At 46.4% G+C, this 21,333-nt stretch overlaps 2 protein-coding genes across 2 annotated transcripts in view; one reads left to right on the forward strand and one right to left on the reverse strand.

Annotated features, from left to right (window-relative positions):
• coq9 (coenzyme Q9 homolog (S. cerevisiae)) overlaps positions 1 to 21,333 on the forward strand; it is a 58,230-nt gene that overhangs the window by 14,938 nt on the left and 21,959 nt on the right. The window lies entirely within an intron of this gene.
• Positions 7,219 to 9,193, reverse strand: LOC122558620 (C-C motif chemokine 3-like 1). Its single transcript, XM_043707409.1, has 3 exons — positions 8,768 to 9,193; positions 8,072 to 8,180; positions 7,219 to 7,969 (listed from the first exon to the last, which is right to left on the reverse strand). Exons 1-3 carry the CDS (start codon positions 8,850 to 8,852, stop codon positions 7,756 to 7,758), a joined length of 408 nt encoding a protein of 135 aa, XP_043563344.1. The 5' UTR covers positions 8,853 to 9,193; the 3' UTR covers positions 7,219 to 7,755.

Below are 21,333 nucleotides of genomic sequence, written 5' to 3' on the forward strand. Positions count from 1 at the left end.
TCTATACTAAACTGTCCTCACATACAGGTTCAATATCCCTTTATTCCCTTCCTATCTGCGTATTTCTCCAGGTGCTTCTTGAATGCTACTATTGCGTCTGCTTCCATCTCCTCTGGCAGTCACCACCCTTTGCGTGAAAAACCTATTTCGCACATTTCTTTAAACTTTCCCTCCTGCACCTTGAAACGTACTAATCCACGCCTCTATCCTGGGAAAAGGCCACATACCTTTTCCTCTTTCCATACCATTCACAATCTTATCAATACCTTTCAGGTCACCCCTCAATGTCCTGTGGTCCAGTGAAAACCAACCCAGTCTGTCCGACCTTTCTTCATCGCTAAAGTCCACCAGACCCGGTAACATTCTGATAAACGTTTTCTGAACCCTCTCCAAAGCAGTCACAGCCTTCTGGTAGTTTGGTGACCAGAACTGTGCGCAATATTCCAAGTGTGGCCCAACTAAAGTTCTATAAAGCTATAGCGCAACTTGTCTACCCTTATACTCAATGTCTTTCCTTCTTGAACGAGGGGTTACATGTGCAATTTCTAGTCCCCTGGGATCCTCCCTGACTCCAGTGATAACAGAGAGATCACTACTAAAAGCTCCACTATCTCTTCAACTAATGTTGTAATTGTAACCACCATTTCCTGTGGCTGCTTGTACCATATATGTACCACATTCTGTGTGAATAAGTTGCCTCTCAGGTCCCTTTTAAATCTTTCCCCTCACACCTTAAACCTACACCTTCTAGTTTTGGACTCCCCTACCCTGGGGAATCGACCTTGGCTATTCACCTTATCTATGCTCTGCATGAGTTTATAAATAATTATTAGGGGCCCCTTAGCCTCCTACGATCCAGGGATAATAAGCCCTTGCCTACCCAGTCTCTTCTGATAACTCGAACCCTTCAGTCTCAGTAACATCCATGTAAATCTTCTTTGGGCAAATCCCTCTGCTCACCTGCCTGTACTTTTGATGGGACATGTATCCCTTCCATCCATGATCCCCTTGCAACCATGTCCCAGTGACGCATATAACATCATACCCACCAATTTCAATCTGAGATACAAGCTCATTTCTCTTTCTAGTTTAATGACATCTTCCCTATAGCAGAGTGACCAGAATTGTACACAGTACTCTAAATGTACTCCGGGTTTGAGGCAGAACATAGAAATGGCAGGTAGGAATATCACTATGGCAATAATTACAAGGGATTTCAATATGCAGGTGGACTGGAAGAATTAGGTTGGCAGCGGATCTCAAGAAAAGGAATTTGTGAATTGTCTTCAGGATGGTGTTTTTGGAGCAGTTTGTAGTAGAGCCCACTAGGACACAGGCAATTCTGGATTTGGTGATGTGTGGTGAAGCAGACTCGATTAGGGAGCTTAAGGTGAAGGAATCCCTTGGTGCCAGTGACGGTAAAATGATAGAATTCACCCTGCAGTTTGAGATGGAGAAGATTGAATCAGATATTACAGTTGAGTAAAAATAACTGCAAAGACATGAGGGAGAGCAGGCCGGAGTTGGAAGAAGAGCCTAGCAGGGAAGATGGTGGAGCTGCAAGGCAGGAGTTTCTGGGATTAATTCAGGAAGCACAGCAGAAATTCATCCCGAGGAAGAAGAATGGGCTGAGAAGTGGCAGCTGGAGGTTAATTCAGATAAATGCGAGGTGCTGCATTTTGGGAAAGCAAATCAAAGGAGGACTTACACACTTAATGGTAAGGTCCTAGGGAGTGTGACTGAACAAAGAGACCTTGGTTCATAGCTCCTTGAAAGTGGAGTTGCAGGTAGATACGATAATGAGGAAGGTGCTTGAAATGCTTTCTTTTGTTGGTCAAGAGTATTGAGTACAGGAGTCGTGTTGCAACTGTCCAGGGCATTGGTTAGGCCACTTTTGGAATATTGTGTGCAATTCTGGTCTCCTTCCTATCAGAAGGATGTTGTGAAACTTGAAAGGGTTCAGAAAAGATTTACAGGGATGTTGCCAGGGTTTGAGGATTTGAGCTATGGGGAGAGGCTGAACAGGCTGGGGCTGTTTTCCCTGGAGCGTCGGAGGCTGAGAGTTGACCATTTTGGGGTTTATAAAATCATGAGGGGCATGGATAGGATAAATAGACAAAGTCTTTTCCCTGGGTTGGTGGAGTCCAGAACTAGAGGGCATAGGTTTAGGGTGAGAGGGGAAAGATATAAAAGAGACCTAAGGAGCAACGTTTTCACACAGAGGGTGGTACATGTATGGAATGAGCTGCCAGAGGAAGTAGTGGAGGCTGGTACAATTGCAACATTTAAAAGGTATCTGGATTGGTATATGAAGAGGGAGGGTTTGGAGGGATATAGGCCGGGTGCTGGCAGGTGGGACTAGATTGGGTTGGGATATCTGGTCAGCATGGACGGGTTGGACCGAAGGGTCTGTTTCCGTGCTGTACATCTCCATGACTCTCTAACTCTAACAGACATCTGCAACCAAGGGCTAATGCCCGAAACGTCGATTCTCCTGTTCCCTAGATGCTGCCTGACCTGCTGCGCTTTTCCAGCAACACATTTCCATATCTGCAACCATGACTGACAAGGGACAGCATCAATGCAAAAGGAAAAGCATATAATGTGGTGAAGATTAGTGGGAAGGCAAGGGATTTGGAAGCCTTTAAAAGCTAGCAAAGGACATCTAGAAAAGCAATGAGCAGGGAGAAGATGAAAAATTGAGTGTAAGCCAGCTAGTGAGGAGGCAGGGAAGCTGCAGAACCTCAGGCTAGGAGCGTGGGCAAAGAAATGGTGGATGGAACTCACTCTGGGAAAGTGTGAGAGTATACACTTTGGCAGGAAGAACAGAGACATAAACTGTTTTCTAAATGGGGAAAGGCTTCAGAAATCTGGAGCACAAAGAGTCTTGGTATTCCTAGCTCAGGATTCTCTTAAGGTTAACATGTAGGTTCAGTTGGTAGCTTGGAAGGTTAGCATTCATTTCGAGAAGGCTAGAAAACAAAAGCGTGCGTGTATCGCTGAGGAGGTACAAGGCTCTGTTTGGACCTTGTGAGTAGTTTTAGGCCCTGTATCTAAGAAAAGATGCGCTGGTTGTGGGCGGCACGGTGGCACAGTGGTTAGCACTGCTGCCTCACAGCGCCAGAGACCCGGGTTCAATTCCCGCCTCAGGCGACTGACTGTGTGGAGTTTGCACGTTCTCCCCGTGTCTGCGTGGGTTTCCTCCGGGTGCTCCGGTTTCCTCCCACAGTCTAAAAGATGTTCCGTTCAGGTGAATTGGCCATGCTAAATTGCCCCTAGTGTTAGGTAAGGGGTAAATGTAGGGGTATGGGTGGGTTGCGCTTCGGCGGGGCGGTGTGGACTTGTTGGGCCAAAGGGCCTGTTTCCACACTGTAAGTAATCTTATCTAATGGTGTTGGGCATGGAAGGCCAGGGGGTGGGTGAGAGGGGCAGAGATGGTTTGCAAGAATGGTTCTGGGGATGAAGGGCTTGTCATTTGGGGAGTGGTTAGAAATCTGTGACTGTACTTGATGGATGAGGGTGTATCTCATTGAAAGTTACAGCATACTCAGAGAACAAAAACTGTAATTACTGGAAAAGCTCAGCAGCATATGTGGAGAGAAAGCAGCAGTAACGTTTTGAGTCCAGTGACCCTGTTTTAGTTGTTGATTTACAGCTTCCACGGTTCTTTGGCTTTTCTTTAGAGCCTAACAAATGTGGTGGGTAAGTTACTTGAGAAGATTCTGAGATAAGACAGCCATGCATTTGGAAAGACAGGGTTTGATGAGGAGTAGTCAGTATGACTTTGTGCGTGGGAGATCATGCCTCAAATGTTTGTTAGAGTTCTTTGATGAAGTGATCAGGAAGGTTGACAAGGGTTAGATGTAGTCTATATGGATTTCAGTAAGGCCTTTGATAAGGTTCCACATGGTAGGCTGCTCTGGAAGGTTAGATCACACGGAATCTGCGGGGTGGGGGGGGGGGAAGCTGGTAATTTGGTTCCACAATTGTCTTGATGCTAGGAAGCAGAGGGTATTGGTGGAAGGAGGCTTGTCAGACTGGAGACCTGTGACTTGTGGAGTGCCTCAGGAGGAGGTGCTGAGCCCATGACCTTTTGTTTTCTATATCAATTCTGTGGATGAGAATGTACAAGGCATGATTAGTAAGTTTGCTGATGACACTAAAATAGGTGATATCATGGGCAGTGAGGAATGTTCTCAGAAATTGCAGCAGGACCTTGATCAGCTGGGGAAGGGGGCCAAGAAATGGCAACTGGAGTTTAATGTAGATGAGTGTGAGGTGTTGTACTTTGGAAAGTCAAATTAAGGTAGAACTTTCATGGTGAATGGTAGGGCATTAAGGAGTATAGTGGAACAGAGGGATCTTGGAGTTGAGGTGCACGGTTCTCTGAGAGTGGAGTCCCAGGTAGACAGGGCAGTGAAGGAGGCTTTTGGCACACTGGCCCTCATCAGTCAGGGCACTGAGTATAGAAGTTGAGAAGTTATGTTGCAGTTTTACAAGACATTTGTGAGGCTGCACTTGGAGTATTGTGTTCAGTTTTGCTCACCTTGCTATAGGAAGGATGTCATTAAACTGGAAAGAGTGCAGAACAAATTTATAAGGATGTTGCCAGGACTCAAGGGTCTGAGTAATAGGGAGAGGTGGACAAGCTCGGACTTTTTTCTTTAGAGCATAGGAGACTGAGGGGGGCCCTTATAGAGGTGTATAAGATCATGAGAGGGTGGAAATGCTCAGTCTTTTACCCAGGGTTGGGGAATTGGGGACTGGAGGGCATCAGTTTAAGATTAGAGGGGAAAGAATAAAAGGGAACCTGAGGGGCAACTTTTTTATGCAGAGGGTAGTACGCATATGGAATGAGCTGCCAGAGGATGTGGCTGAGACGGTACATTAACAACATTTCAAAGGCATTTGGATGAATACTTGGATAGGAAAGGACTAGAAGAATATGGGCCAAGTGCAGGGAAATAGGGTTAGAGTGGATGGATGGGATTGGCTGGCACGGACCAATTTGGGTCAAAGGGCCTGTGTCCGTGCTGTCGGACTCTATGACTCTATGACACTGAGAGGCCTGGATATAGTGGAACTGTTTCTACACCCCTGATATACTTAGGTAAGGTATGATTTGTCTGGTTATCATGTAATACAATACATTTCATTGTAAGTCAGTACATGTGACAATAATAAATCAAATCAAATTGTACCCTCTATTTTATAATCTCTTCCAATGTTCTTCTGATCAAAGTGCACCATCTCTTTTCCTCTGCATTGAACCTTATCTTCCACTTTGAGAAGATTGTCAGTGTCTTGGTAATTCACACTCTCCCTTCCTTCAATCGGTTCGTTTGTTTGCTCCTTCTTTGTACCTCAGTTCCATCCATGTGCAGTCATAAGGTTCTCTGCTGAGCTGAACCCAACTCTCCTCACAGCTGGGACTGTTCATTTAGCCAATATTGTAATCACAGCTCTGTCAGCCAGCTCCTTCTCCACCCACTCTGTCCCATCCGAAATCCTGAAGCAAGAATTCAGGAGCTAATTTCAGCTGCCTTTCAGAATCTCTATATTATTAGATTGCCAAGTGTCTCTCAATATTCCCAGCTCATCAACCTGACTCACTTAACCTTCGGATTGGACAGTCCCTTCAAACTGAGGATGACTCTGTTCTGTTCTGGAGATTGGGGCCCTGAAGTCAGAGCAGACTTTGAGAAGGATTATTATATTGATCTTCTCTGTGGTAGACAGTCAGGAGGCCCTTTTGTAGTTACCAAATTAGTCTATCAAGACATGGAGGAAGAGATGGGAGAATCCAACTGGGCAGAGAGGGATAACAGGACACTTTGGTGATTGAGTTGAGGAGGGCAGTTTCTTGTAGATAGACACGTGCACACTCACAGTTTGGGTCAAATGGCCTGCTCCCATGGACTCAATGTGATGTAACTACAATGTAAATAAATACAAATAATATCTAATTTATATAAATGCAAATGAGCAGACTCTCCTCTGACTGTCCCTCCCAATTCTCGGCCAATCGGCTGACAGTATTTTACCCTCTGAATAGATCGTGACCAATGGAAGGTGATGGTGAAAACTGGTTGGAAATTCAAAGCAGTTTCTTTTGTGCAGAAAACTGAAAGTTCAAAAATGAAGATGCTCAGAGACTGGAAAACCAGAGAGAAACTTTCTTCAGAAACAACATTTATTTTATTGTCACAGTTTCAATGCATAAAGATCAAAAGCTCAGAATTCAGTGAGGTAATGAGGGAAAGGAAGGGGAAATATCACAACCATTCCGAGATTACCAATGGAATGAGAATGGCTTTTCAGGGAGTCCAAGAGAGAGTCCCAAACCCCAGATAAATCCCCACCTTAATTGTCTAACCTACAAACACTCCCACCCCCCTCCTCATAGATAGACCCACATACCACCCTCGGAGACTCTCCCACCCCACCCATATTGCCTGACTTACCCCCAGCCCAGCCCAGCCACAGAGTCGTGCACCTCCCCAATACACAGACCTACACATGACCCCCAGAGACTGACACATCCCCACCAGGGATGGTAGCATGGTGGCTCAGTCTGTTCAATTTTTAAAAAAATATTTTAATATTTAATATTTTTCAGGCAGTCTGTTTACATGCACTACTGCCTCACAGTGCCAGGGACCTGGGTTCAATTCCAGCCTCGGGTGACTGTCTGTGTGGAGTTTGCACATTCTCCCAGTGTGTGCGTGGGTTTCCCCCAAATGCTCCAGTTTCCTCCCATGGTCCAAAGATGTGCAGGCTAGGTGGATTGGCCATGCTAAATTGTCCTTACTGTCCAGGGATGTGAAAATTAGGTGGATTAGCTGTGGGAAATGCAATGTTACAGGGATAGGATAGGGGGCTGAGTCTGGGTGGGATGTTCTTCAGAGAGTCAGTATGAACTTTAGATTAGATTACAGATTAGATTACAGTGTGGAAACAGGCCCTTCGGCCCAACAAGTCCACACCGACCCGCCGAAGCGCAACCCACCCATACCCCTACATTTGCCCCTTATCTAACACTACGGGCAATTTAGCAAGGCCAATTCACCTGACCTGCACATCTTTGGATTGTGGGAGGAAACCGGAGCACCCGGAGGAAACCCACGCAGACACGGGGAGAACGTGCAAACTCCACACAGTCAGTCGCCTGAGGCAGGAATTGAACCCGGGTCTCTGGCGCTGCGAGGCAGCAGTGCTAACCACTGTGCCACCGTGCCGCCCACAAACTTGTTGGGCTGAATGGCCTGTTTCCACACTGTAGGGACTCTTTACTGGCCCAACTCAAATTCCCTGGACACTGATCCACGCCAGCCTCCAGAGACCCATCTATAATCCCCACCCCCAATGTTTGACTCACAACCACATTCCCAGAGTCAGACTTATATCCTGCCATAAGACATCTACCTACTCCCAGTGTATGTCCACATCCCCAGCATAAAACACTGACCCCTACTGCCACCTCCAGTGACTGACCCACACACCCGCCCCTGTGCTGAGATCCACACTCTGGGATGATCCTGGGATCAGCCAGACAGTTGCTGGAATCTTGTCCAGTGTCAGACTGACTATTCCCTCTATCTGTCCCACTGGTGTCCAGTCATATTTCCCCTGTTCCATTAGCAATCTTCACTAGTTTGATGATTGGGCCACACACAGGGAAAGTGAGTTAGTTACCATTCACAGTCTTTCATGTTAATGAGCACAGCAACAGGAATATTGCAAGTGATCAGGGAATCAGGTTGTGGATCCACCTTCTCCATTCTGCCTGTCCCCCAGTGTAACACCAGTCAGTCCAACACTCCATGTGTTTCCAGTGGATTGAAAGATTGTGCTTTCAAAGGGTTCTTCTCTTCCAATCCCCAGTTTCTTCTCCAGAAATGCCACTGCATCTTGAACCCATTTCTCACTCGCTCTCGTACAAATTCTCATCTTCCTCCTATTTGTGAAGCTGAAAGAGTGAGATGAGATTATGATTATCAGAGAATCACAGGCACCAGCTCCAACCCTTTCATTTCCTCAGACTGTGATAAAAACACCTTGAAACACTCACATGATGGAGGGGGTGGAGCAGCCAACTGTCCTGGTGAAGTTTACGAGCCGTTTATGAGGAATGCGAGTGGTCTTAAAGTTCTCACAGCAATCGATAATCACAGAGCCAGCTGCAATGTGGAGGAGGAGACAGTGAAACCTTGAACACATTCACGGCACATTCTCACACAGTCACCGTATCCTACACGTCTTCATCTCGAAACACTTTGAGTGCAAACAGACCATTCAGCCCATCTGCTCCCTGCTGCAGTTTCTAATTCAGGACCATTTAATTGGATCATTCTGAGTTCTGCTCTCTATCACAAGTGGAAACATCTTCTCCATATCAAACCCCCTGGACACCTGCAAACCCTCCATCAAGTTTCTTATCAGACTTCCATGTACTTGAGGAAAGTCTCCCAACCATTTCCACACAAGGAGGTAGAAATTGACAAGGATTGGACAGACAGAGCAGGAGAGATTAACCCATTGATTCATTCTAGCAAACAGCTGGTACCAGCTGGATGGGCTGAGTGGTCTCTCTCTCTCTCTCTTTATTATGTTTCCATTTGGAATCATTGGCCCACATTGAATGGAATGAAAAGGAATCATTGCATTGCATAAGTAACACAAATAGTCCATAGAAAGCAGCAGGGGCTCTGGAACCTCATTCTCAGGTTCTGAGCAAAGATTGGGAAGAAGGAAGCCTCTCTCTTACCTGGAGCTGCAGCCACACCATCCTGGATCAAGCAGATTGCCAGTGCTCCTACCACAACGGCAGCTACACACAGTGCTGTCCTCATCCTGGCCCGGCTCACCTTGGGAGTGTTCAGTGTTGAAGAGGGAGTGTGGCTGATGAGGGAGCTGTCACCTCCTGCTTTATATCCTGGAGTAACTGCACCCAGTCAGCAATATGGACACCCCCTGAAACTTCCCCAGTGCCCCAGCAATGACAGCTCTCCCTGGAATTGGTCCTCCATGGCTGTTCTCCCTGAAATGGGAAGTTCATGTTGTTCTGTGAATGGGATTCTTGGAGACAGGAGCACGAGCAGCTGGATCCTCTGAGGTCAGTGTTTCTCAGCAAACTGTCATCTCGATTCCCTCAGCCCAACCCCAACTTCCCTCTCCGGGTGAGAGAGAGACAATGAGAGCAATCGAGCTTCCTGATTGACTGAATCCCCCTCGGGGAGGCAGCTCAGAGCAGGAAGTGAGATTAACATCAACATAACTCACTGCAGGAGGAAAAGGCAGAGACAGCTGCATTTACATAGCTTTCAATGACCAAGGCCCCAAACACAACTTGCAGATGAAGGTGTGTTCTGTTGTAGTTTAAGTCTTAACCACTATATTCACTGCTCACAGTGCGGTCTCCTTTACTACGGTGAGACCTAACATAAACTCTCCACTCTGTCTGTATGAGTGACCCTGATCTCCCAGTTCTTTACCATTTCAATAAATTATCTTAAACTCAGTTTAATGTTGCAATGTTCTGGAGAATCTCTCCACAAACTAAAGGAACAACCTAATTTTCCAATTAGGCGCTTTACTGCAAGTTTCCTGTTAAATAGGATTATTGCATGTTAATGACCTCATTAAGACCTCTGCAGACTGTTGCCAAACAGAAAGATTTAGGGATGCAGGTACATAGTTCCTTGAAAGTGGTGTCCCAGGTAGACAAGGTGGTGAAGAAGGCATTTGGTATGCTTGTCTTCACATACTTCAGAGCATTGAGTACATGAGTCAGGACGTCAAGTTACAACTGCACATGGCGTTGGTGAAGCACTTTTGGAGTACTGTGTACAATTCGAGTCACACTGCTGTGGGAAGAGTCGAAATGGGTGGCACTGGAAAAGCACAGCAGGTCAGGCAGCAGGAGAATCAACATTTCAGGCATAAGCCCTTCATCAGGAGAGATAAAAAAGAGAGGGGCTGGGGGCAAGGTAGGTAGGAAGGCACTGGGTGGATGCAGTTAGGGGTAATTGTGATAATCGTTGAGGAGGGTGGAGCGGATAGATGGGAAGGAAGATGGACAGGTAGGACAGGTAGGACAGGTCAAGAGGGCAGTGCCAAGATTTGGAGGGGGGATTTGGAAACTGGTGATGTCGATGTTGATGCCATGTGGATGAAGGGTCCCAAGGCGGAATATGAAGCATCCTTCTTCTAGTTGGTGGGTGAATATGATTTGGCTGTGAAGGAGGCCCAGGACTTGCATGTCCTTGAAGGAGTAGGAGGTGGTGTGGGAGACAGAGTTGAAATGGTCGGCCACAGGGTGTTGAGGTTGTTTAGTGCATGTGTCCCAGAGATATTCTCTGAAGCGCTCCACAAGTTGGCACCCTGTCTCCCTGATGCAGAGGAGACCATATCAAGAGCAACAAATGCAGTAGACGAGGTGGGTGGATATACAGGAACATCTCTACCGGATGTGAAAAGATACTTTGGGGCCTTGGCCAGAGGTGTAGGGGGACGTGTGGGTGCAGGTTTTATACCTCCTCTGGTGGCAAGGGAAGGTGCCGGATGTAGAAGGTGGTTTGGTATGGGCGGAGGGGGGAAGGTGGACCTAACAAGAGAGTCGTGGAGGGAATGGTCTCTGTGGAACGCAAATAAGGGTGGGAAGGGAAATATTTCCCTGGTGGTGTAGTCTGTCTGTAGTTGGGGTAAATGGCGGAGGATAATGTGCTGTATCCAGAGATTACGGATATTGTGGCTATTACAGAGACATGGGTAGAACAGGGACAGGATTGGCTATTGCAGGTTCCAGGGTTTAAATGTTTTAGTAGGGTCAGAGGTGGGGGTAAAGAGGGGGAGGTGTGGCATTGCTTGTCAAAGATCGTATTACAGCTGTGGAAAGGATGATGGATGAAGACTCGCCATCTGAGGTAGTTTGGGTTGAGGTTAGGAATAGGAAAGGTGAGGTCACCCTGTTAGGAGTTTTGACATCTGTCTGGGAAGCAACATTTCCAAGGTTATGCTGAGGTGCCTGAATTCTTTAATTCATGTTCTCACAGGTACTGCAGCTGCCATTTTAAACTTGTAAGGCAAATTATTATTGCAAAATGGAGACCTACAAAATGGAAGTTTTTAACCATTGATTCCCAATACTTTATCAGCAGGGAAATAGGTTAGTGAAGAAGGCATTTGATATGCTTCCTGTTATTGGTCAGTGCATCAAGTATAGGAGGTCATATATCAGCTGTGCAGTACATTGGTTAGGGCACTTTTGGAATAATTCTCAATTCCCTGCTGGAGGAAAAGATGTTGTGAAACTTGAAAGGGTTGAGAAGAGACTTACAAGGATGTTGCCAGGGTTGGAGAGTTTGAACTATAGGGAGAGGCTGAATAGCCTGAGGTTATTTACCCCGAAGGGTGAAAGACTGAGGGGTGACCTTTTTCAAGTTTATAAAATCATGAGGGGCATGGATAGAGTGAATAATCAAGGTATTTCTCCAGGGTAGGGGAGTCCAAAACTAAAGGTCATAGGTATAAGGTGAGAGAGGCAAGATTTAAAAGGAACCTAAGGGACAACTTTTTCATGCAGAGGGTCATACATGGAAGGAATGAGCTGCCAGAGGAGTTGGTGGAAGCTGGTACAATTACAATATTTAAGAGACATCTGAATGGATATACGAATGGGAAGGGTTCAATGGGATATGGGGCAAGTGCTGGCAAATGGGAGTAATTTAGATTAATTTAGAATACCTCATAGGCAATGATGAATTGGACCAAATTGTCTGTTTCCATGCTGTACATCTCTATGACTCTGTGATCTTTTACTCAATAGTTTGTTCTTGTTTTTCCCAACTATCATTTGATCCAGATAGTTAAAAAGCACATAACACCAAGTTATAGTCCAACAGGTTTATTTGGAAGCAGTAGCTTTTGAGGCACTGCCTCTTCATCAGGTGTTTGTGGAACAGGATTGTAAAGCATAGTCCAAGTGCCATGTACAACTCTGTCTTGTAATGATACAATATATTGGCTTCAATTGCTTTCTGAGGTAGGGAATTGCCCAAGATCACTATTCTCTGGGTGAAGAGATTTCTCCTAATCTCAATGCTAAATGATTTACCTCATATCCTTAGGTTGTGCCTCCTGGTTCGGCACACTTGGTTCTGATCATCCGTCCTGCATCTACCCTGTAGAGTCCTGTTAGAATCATTCTTCTGAACTCCAGTGAATATAACCCCAACTTATTCAACATCCCCCCATATGTCAGTCCTGCCTTCTCAGGAATCAGTCTGGCAAACCTTTGCAGCATTCCGTGATTAGGAAGAACATCCTTTCTGAAATAAGCAGACACAAACTGAACACAATGTTCCAGACATAGTCTAAGCAAGGTCCTGTACATTTGCAGCAAGCTATCCCTGATCCTATACTCAAATCCTCTCACGATGAAGGTCAATTGGCCATTTGCCTTCTTGACTGTCTGTTCCATCTACATGCTTATCTTTAGTGACTGGTGTATAAGGACACCCAGGTCTGGTTACATATTCCCCCTGTTAATTTAATGCCATTCAGATAATAATTTGCCTTCCTGTTTTTGCTGTCAAAATGTTTACCCTCATATTCAGCCACATTATTCTTCATCTGCCATGCATATGCCCAGTTGTCCAAATTACACGGAGGATCTTTGCATGCTCTCACAGTTCAGCTTTCCAATCAACATTGCCTTGTCTGCAAACTTGAAGGTATTAAACTAAATCATTAAGATATATTGTGAATAGATTACTTACTTACTTACAGTGTGGAAACAGGCCCTTCGGCCCAACAAGTCCACACCGACCCTCTGAAGAGCAACCCACCCAGACCCCTACATTTACCCCTTCACCTAACACTACGGGCAATTTAGCATGGCCAATTCACCTAACCTGCACATCTTTGGACTGTGGGAGGAAACCAGAGCATCCGGAAGAAACCCACACAGACACAGGGAGAATGTGCAAACTCCACACAGACAATTGCCCGAAGGGGGAATTGAACCCAGTTCTCTGGCACAGTGAGGCAGCAGTGCTAACTACTGTGCCACCATGCCACCCATAATAGCTAAGGTCCAAACCCGGATCCCTGCAGTGCCCCACTGGGCCTCTCAGAAAATGCTCATTTATTCCTACCCCTTGCTTCCCTATCTGCCAGCCAGTTCTCTATCCACGTTAGTACACTACCCTCAAGTCCATGTGCTTTAAGTATCTAAATGGTGAGGAAGGCATATGGCGTACTGGCTTTTATTGGTAGAGGAATTGAGTTCTGGAGTACTGAGGTCATGTTGCAGTTGTATAAGACTCTGGTGCGGCCGCATCTCGAGTATTGGGTGCAGTTTTGGTCGCCATATTATAGGAAGGATGTGGAGGCACTGGAACTGGTGCAGAAGATGTTTACCAGGATGTTGCCTGGTATGGTAGAAAGATTGTATGAGGAAAGGCTGAGGCACTTGTGGTTGTTTTCATTGGAGAAAAGAAGGTTTAGGGGTGACTTGTTAGAGGTGTATAAGATGATTAGGGGTTTAGATAGGGTCGACAGTGAGAATCTTTTTTCCACGTATGGAGTCAGCTATTATGAGGGGGCATAGCTTTAAATTAAGGGGGAGTTGGTATAGGACAGATGTTAGGGGTAGGTTCTTTACTCAGCGTGTCGTGAGTTCATGGAATGCCCTGCCAGTAGCAGTGGTGGACTCTCCCTCATTATGGGCATTTAAACGGGCATTGGATAGGCATATGGAGGATAGTGGGCTAGTGTATGTTAGGTGGGCTTGGATCGGCGCAACATTGACAGCCAAAGGGCCTGTACTGCGCTGTATTCTTCTATGTTCTATTAGTGGGGTGGAAGGTGAGGACCAGGGGGAGTTCTATCCTTGTTGGGTTGGCAGTGATGGAGGTGCGGGAAGTGGAAGTGCTGAAGAGCACTGTTGATCACGTGGGAGGGGAAATTACGGTCCCTGAAATAGGAGGCCATCTGGGTTGTCCTGGAGTGGAATTTTTCCTCCTGGGAGCAGATATAGTGGAAGCAAAGCAACTGGGAGCAAGGTGTTTTTCCAGGGAAGCTGTTATCAACTGGAAAGGGTGCAACAAAGATTTCCAGGATGTAACTGAGGGTTTGAGTCATAAGGAAAGGCTGGATAGGCTAGGACTTCTTTCTCTGGAGCATCAGAGGCTGAGGGGTGATTTTATAGAGGTTTGTAAAATCATAAGGGGCATGGATAAGGTGAATAGCCAAGGATTTCTCCCCAGTGTAGGGGAGTCCAAAGCTAGAGGGTGTAGGTTTAAGGTCAGCGAGGCAAGATTTAAAAGGGACCTGAGGGGCAACATTTTCACACAGATGGTCTACGGAAAAAACTGCCAGATGAAGTGGTAGAGGCGAGTCCAGTTATAAAATTGAAAAAAAACATTTGGACAGGTACATGGATAGCTGAGGTTTAGAGGGATATGGGTCAAATGCAGTTTGGGGCGTAGGACTTATTCAGTTTAAGAAATGTGGATGAGTTGGACTGATCTGTTTCTATGCTACGTCTATGACTGGGTGACTCACTAAGTGAACAGCTCACCTCATTAATATATAGCGTCCCATCCTGCTTCCCGTTATGAGCAGTCCCAACGTCGAGAATTCTTGCCATGGATTCCAGGTGGGTGCCCTGTTGACATCAGCTCACTGCTGGCTAGTCAGCACCAAACAGCTCTGGGCATGATCCACAGGCACCAGCCCTAAGCAGATCTCATCCAACAACATTGGTACCTGACATCTGCCAACCTCTCGCGAAAAACAGGGCTCCTTTATCCACATGTAGGCTGCTTCGGAAGCTCACAGCTTGATTGCAGGGGCACCAGCATTGAGAGGCTGCAGCAGGAGCTCCCTGTGTAGGGGCATCTACTAGCTCACAGACTAGACCAGGCTGCACCTCAGGGCTGCTCACTTATTCTCTGAGCACTCACTCACTCACTCTCCCTGCACTCTGGCAGCATCCCTGCTTGTCAACGGGGATCTGTCCGGGGAGTGGGAAACAGCTTGGTGAACAGCACACTGGCAACGTCGGCTTAACACTGAAAGCATGCGGCAAACTCACTGCACATTTATTCAAGTGGCCCTCTTACAAAGTGGGTGGACACTAGTCTTTAGCCTATATGGGAAGGAGGTCTACTGCCAGTCAGATGGTCCTGGTACCATCGGTCACAATTGTTTGGCCACGGTCAGTCGTCCATGCGGAGCTGGTCAGGGGATGTGTCTGACGACAGTGAGGGCATTGTGCAGCAGTCAGCCATGTAGATCCAGCAGCAGTCACTGGGAATTGTATCCCATCAGCCAATGAGCTGCAAACATAGCCATCGGAGAGGCGTCTGCTCCTTCATGTCAAGGGGCTGCTTGAAGTCAGCCAGAATCTCGAGCCAGAGTGCAAGGGGGAGCTGTAGGGGCAAGAAGACTCCTTGTCAAAAGTCAATACTGGGCAAAGGAGAAACAGAGGCATCTGTCGGGTTGGGTCAAGGATGATGAGGGGGGTATTGGGGGGTGGTACACTATGGGTGATTTGATTTGATTTATTGTTGCCACACATACCTGAAAAGTACAGTGGAAAATTTTGTTTTGCGTGCAGTACAGGCAGATCATACCAAACAAGGTTTATTAGGACAGTGGAACCGAGTAAAGAATACAACGTTACGTCCGCAGAGAAGGTGTACAAAGAAGAAAATCAACATTAAATTTAACATTTGAGAGGTCCATTAAAAAGTCAAATAATTATAGGGAAGATGTTTTTGAATCTGTTGGTGCGTGTGTTTTGATACATGTGGTGCGTTATTAGCAGTGACCAGCTCTGTCACCTCCATTGGTGGAGTCTGGAGGGCGATGGTGGGCATCATGAAGGTGTAATGTCAGAGTTCAGAGTGCAGGAAGGGCAGCTGGAGGTCAGGTTAAACTGGTGGGACTTTGCATGGGGGCATGGATAGAAATGGGCCGTTAGTCTTGTGCAGTCAAAGGGTACATGGGGGCCCCGGGGAGCAGGGGTGGATGCTGATGTCCCATCACTTTCTATTTTCTACATGTGAAATACAAATGGACAATGGCTATTTGATGAGCAACAGCATAGGCCCCCTGTTTGCTGGACATTGAGACATTGAAGGAGCAAATACAAGTGTTTGAAACACAACTAAGTCTAATTTCCAGGCTGTCCACAGTTTGCAAATGGGTTCATTCTCGAATCCAAGTCGGAACCCATTACAAGACAATATAAGGTCATAAGTTTTCATAATGGATCTTTAAGATTATACTCCTGCATGGTATTGCAGTCATAGGTACAAGTGCTCATAAGCTGATGTTCATGAATCGGGGACCCGCTGTACAATCATTATATCATCAATTTGTAATGCAGAGTGAAGGTGTTTAAGGATCAGATGCAGGTCAAAGATGATACTGGTCCTTAGAAATTGAATGTAAGCATCTCAGTGAAGGTAATGCCAATGATTGAAGACCCCATAGTAAGACCATACGAAATAGGAACAGAAATCCAGCCCTTCCATCCTGCACCATCATTCAACAGAATCATGGCTGGTCCAACATTCCTCATGTCTTCCTTGCTGCATTTCTCTGTAACCTAAGATTCCCATATTGATCAAAAACCAGAAACACTGTTATAACCCTATCAGTTCTAATTTCTCCTTCTATAACTAACTTCTAACATTAATGTTTAAAGAACTTTATCAGAAAAGACTGGGGATCTGTATAAGGCTCATGATTGAGTCAGTGAGATGGTCCTCCAGCATATTCTGGACCCTGAGTGCCACAGCACCCTGGCATGCTATACTCGGCAAAAAAGGAGCAGACTTCCAGTCAATGTGCTGAATTCTGAGGAACTGAGGAATGGGAGTAGTCCTCCAAAGAGGAGATGGTAATGCCATTGACATGAGGAGGAGGCTTTTCTTGTCAATGAGAATGTTCAGATGTGCTGGGCACTCCAGGGCAGACAGGAGCTGATTGACACCCAGTTCCAGTCGATGACAGCTGGCTATGGAAGATCATCATGGAATGTACAATATTCATTGGTCCTGGCATCAGTGTTTGGATTGCAGCGTGGGGGTGAACTGCAGCTTCTTTTGATTTTGTTTGTGTTCCCTTTTGTTGTCTAAATAAAAGCTCATGTTTGAACTGTCTGTTTGCTTGTCTGTATATGATGTTCCCTTATCAATGACATGATGAGGGTCTTCAGTGGGCACTAGGAACAGAAAAGTAGTGATGTAGAGAGGGTGCATAGACAGAAGGTAGCTAAGTGTAGCTAAACTGTAAGGCCTGCTGGTTGTACAGTGAAAGGCTGGGAGAATGGGGTTGTGTGTATGAGGGAGTGTAATCCATACGCTGTGGGAAGTGTGGCTTTGTGGCTTCAGTGCCAGTACACCAGATTGCTAACACTTGCCCAGGTGAACAATTGCCTTTTAAAGATGGTGCAGGTAGAAGACACACTGAAAGAAACAAACACAAAGAACTGAGGATGTTAGAGATCAGAAACAAAGCCAGAAGTCACTTGAAGGTTTGGCAACATCTGTGGAGCCAAAGCAGAGTTGGGTCCAATTCTTTGGAATTGACTGTAGCTGGGAAAAGATTGTTGTATATGTTGAAGATGGGGTGGGGGCGAGTGGGGAGGAGTAAACAATAAGGGGAGAAGGAACTCAGAGAGAGAACAACAGTTGTGTAGACAAAGGATTAGTTAAAGGATTGGGAGAATCAGTAGCTGCTAAAGGAGACCAATGGGATGGTTGTGGTAGGAGCCCATGTGAAAAGGCCTGGTATTGAGGAGTTGATGGTGACACTGGGTAGACTGGTTCACTGCTTTGCGGAGCACTTACGGAGCCCCTGAGTTTCCTGTTGCCTGTGACTTCAACGCACCACAGTGTTCCCTGGCCAACATCTCTGTTTCAGGTTTGCTGTAATGCTCCAGCAAAGCTCAGCATAAGCTGGAAGAACAGTGTTTTATTTTCAGGTTGGGGACCCTGCAGCCTTCTGGACTTGATATCAAGCTCAATAATTTTAGGGTCTGAGCACCTTTTCCCATGCACTTACCCCAAACCCTCATATACCAGGCCACATGAGCTCCTATCACAAATGACCCTTTGTCAGCTACTAACAGCCCCCATAGCAACTACCGATTCTCCCATTCCTTTGTCCAACTGTTTCTTTTTCTATGGGCTTCTTTTCCATCTACTGTTTACTCATCCCCCCACCCCTTGTGTAGAATATATATCAACCTTCTCTGAGCTATGTTCAGTTCTGAAGGAAGGTCACTGGACCCGAAACATTAACTCTGCTTTCTCTCCACATATGCTGCCAGACCTGCTGAGGTTTTCCAGCGATTTCTGTTTTTGAACAAGATATGCTGGTCTTTTGGCGGATGTCAAGTGAATGGTGAATTCTTTTGGGATAGGCGGTTGGAAGAATGAGGTTAAACTCAGGTGAGGGGATCCTCAAGAGGGCTGGGGGAGTGAGTGTATGAGGTGAGTTTGGTAGAACAGGCTGAGACCACACTAGGCCTTGCAGAGAGAAAGCCTCCATTAAATCGGACAAAACTGACTTGTCGCCAAAAAAAGAAGCCCGAAGCTTCAGGTCCATGTGACAGTAACTACGCTCAGAAAATAAGATCAAAAAACTTGTGAAATATGAGGCAATGTTTCATTCTGGATTGCACTGTTCCAATCAAACCATGGGCTGTGACCATTACACTAACCGATCTCCTGTTATCTATGGAGACAGGAGAGTGTAGGGACAGAAGACCTGGCCTGTACTGCCCCAGTCACTGACCTGAGGCCAGTTTAAACAGCTTACTGTCTCTCTGTGGGAGAGTGGACAGACCAGACTGAGATCTGTACTATTTACTCACTGCTCACAACCAGCTGCTTCAACCACTTGAAGACAGTTTTGTGTACAAACTGTTCGGAAACAGAGAGAGAGAGAGAGAGAGTTCCTATGATTTCAGAGCTAATGGAAATCTCCCTACATTTATAATTAACGTCCCTCTCACTCACTGAGTAACAGGAACAGCCCTTCAGAGAATCAGCCCTAGAGAAATACAGCAATGTACTAGAAAGAGGAAAGGGAATCAGTTCAAACTGTGCCTGAAGATCACAAGCTGCAGCTTTCACTTCCCCACCTGAGGCAGTCAGAGTTTCTGATCCAGGAATTCCGAGAGTTCAGGAGCAGAGCAGCTCCAGGAAATAATCCCCAGATTTAGCACAGCTCAGACGTTCTGAGCTCACAGATCCAGCCAGAATGGAGAGGGGACACAAAATGGAGTAATTCAACTTCATCACCTTGAACTCAGGAGAGGCGACGGTCTCTAATTGTATGATCACTGGACTGGTATTCCAGAGACCCAGGCGATGTTCTAGAAGCCCAAGCAAGAATGGAATTTGAATTTGATAAAGTTAAGATTCTAATGATGACTGTGATACCATTGTCAATCATATTAAAAAGACCCATCTGGGTCAGAATGACATGCATTCTCTTCACAACACAGCTCTCAAATCAGATTCTGAATGTATTACTGATCCATATCCAACCCACTATTAACACAGTCTAGTGCCTCTACCACAGTGTCAATCCACTGTCCCCTAGTCCCAGCTCCTCTGCTGGGCACTCCACTTTCCAAACCCATCTCACCTCTTAACTCCACGTCCCAGTTGTCGAAAAGTTCTGCTCATCCAAAGCCCTGCTGCCTGTATCCGAACTCTCACCAATCCCATTTCGCCATCACTCCCTTTGCTCTTGTTCTTTTTGATCCCAGGAAGGGGGCGTCCCTGGGCAATCAGCGTTTATGAGCCCTCACTAATTACCGTGAGCCCTTGGCCATTTCGCAGTCGACAGCATCACTGTGGGCTTGAGTCATGTATAGGTCAGAATGGGGAAGGATGGCAGCTTCCCTTTCCGAGAGGATATTAATGATCCAGGTGGATGTATACAATAAATTTAATGGTCACCATTGCTGTGACTAGCTTTTTATTGTCAATTAATTAATGTAATGAGCTCCTTCAGAGGAGCTGGTGGGAGCTCATAGAATTCCCACAGTGCAGAAACAGGCCATTTGGCCCATCAAGTCCACACTGACCCTCCTAAGAGCATCCCAGCTAGACCCACCCCTTCTCTGTAACCCTGCAATTCCAATGGTTAACCCACTTAGCCTACACATCCCTGAACACTCTGGGCAATTTAGCATGACCAATCCACCCAAACCTGCACATCTTTGGACTGTGTGGGAAACCAGAGCACCCGGAAGAAACCCATGCAGACACGGGGAGAATGTACAAACTCTGCACAGACGGTTGCCTGACGGTGGAATCAAACCTGGATCCCTGACACTGTGATGGAGCAGTGCTAGCCACCATGCAACCTAAAGCTTCTGCAGAAGTCAGGTCCTCCGGGTCACAGGTTTAATTCTCAGGGTCAATTCTACTAGGGTCAATTCAAAAGCCCTACTAGGCACACGTAGAAACAAAAGAAACGACTGTAACTATTGTTCCTGTTCCCTGTGCCAGTTGGTTGACGCACATTTCCATTGGCCATTAGTCTCTCACTGGGAAACTGTTAAAGTTTAGTCTAAAGGATGTAATAGTAGAGCATTTAGAAATACGTGATCACGCAGGGGGATTGAAGATGGCGGCGATCTAACAGGTCTGCTTTGCTGAGCTCTGCACCACAACTCAGGCAAAATAGTCCTTTTACCCTCCCCTTACTAGCTGCTTTGGTAAAAGTTGGTAGTTTTAAGTTCCTAGAATCTTTATATATTCTTTTTAGTGAGTAGGGAAGATGACTAAAGGGAAAGGGCCATGTGGATTGCAATGTGTAGGGCATGCCCCTGCAGCAACAGACACACCCACAGCCCCAGGATTCACCTCCATGGAAGCCCCTTTGGACTTAGCTGCTCAGCAGAGTCTGGCTTCAGAGTTCGTCAAATTCCAAGAAAAGATTGAGTCAGTGATGGTGGAGTCCCCGACCAGGCTGGAACCGATCTCGGTCATGCTGCAAAAGCATGAGCAGGAGAAACAGCGTCTCGGTCAGTGGGAGGAGGAGCTTGAGCGATGGACCGCAGCATTGGAGACTGTGGCCTTGGCAGATGGATCCAGGCACTGGAGAAGTAGATACACGCCTCGAGAATCAAGGTCGGGGGATGGATACCCATGTGATTGGGCTGCCGGAGCGAGAAGAAGGGGATCAGTCAGTCAACTTATTTGAGCAATGGCTGCCGCAGTTCTTGGGATGGGAAGCCGAGGCAGGCTGGCTGCAGATCGAGCGAGCTCACCAGGTTGTGGTGTGCCTGGGTCG

This window comes from Chiloscyllium plagiosum, chromosome 17 (genome assembly GCF_004010195.1).
Source record: "Chiloscyllium plagiosum isolate BGI_BamShark_2017 chromosome 17, ASM401019v2, whole genome shotgun sequence".
Taxonomy (NCBI): domain Eukaryota; kingdom Metazoa; phylum Chordata; class Chondrichthyes; order Orectolobiformes; family Hemiscylliidae; genus Chiloscyllium; species Chiloscyllium plagiosum.

What these genes read in the sequence shown, in the direction of transcription:
- LOC122558620 (XM_043707409.1), bottom strand. Translation starts at nt 8,852, where the DNA reads ATGAGGACAGCACTGTGTGTAGCTGCCGTTGTGGTAGGAGCACTGGCA. An exon ending in TGGTGTGGCTGCAGCTCCAG is followed by an intron (nt 8,181 to 8,767) that starts GTAAGAGAGAGG and finishes TCCACATTGCAG; the next exon opens with CTGGCTCTGTGATTATCGAT. An exon ending in TGCTCCACCCCCTCCATCAT is followed by an intron (nt 7,970 to 8,071) that starts GTGAGTGTTTCA and finishes TCACTCTTTCAG; the next exon opens with CTTCACAAATAGGAGGAAGA.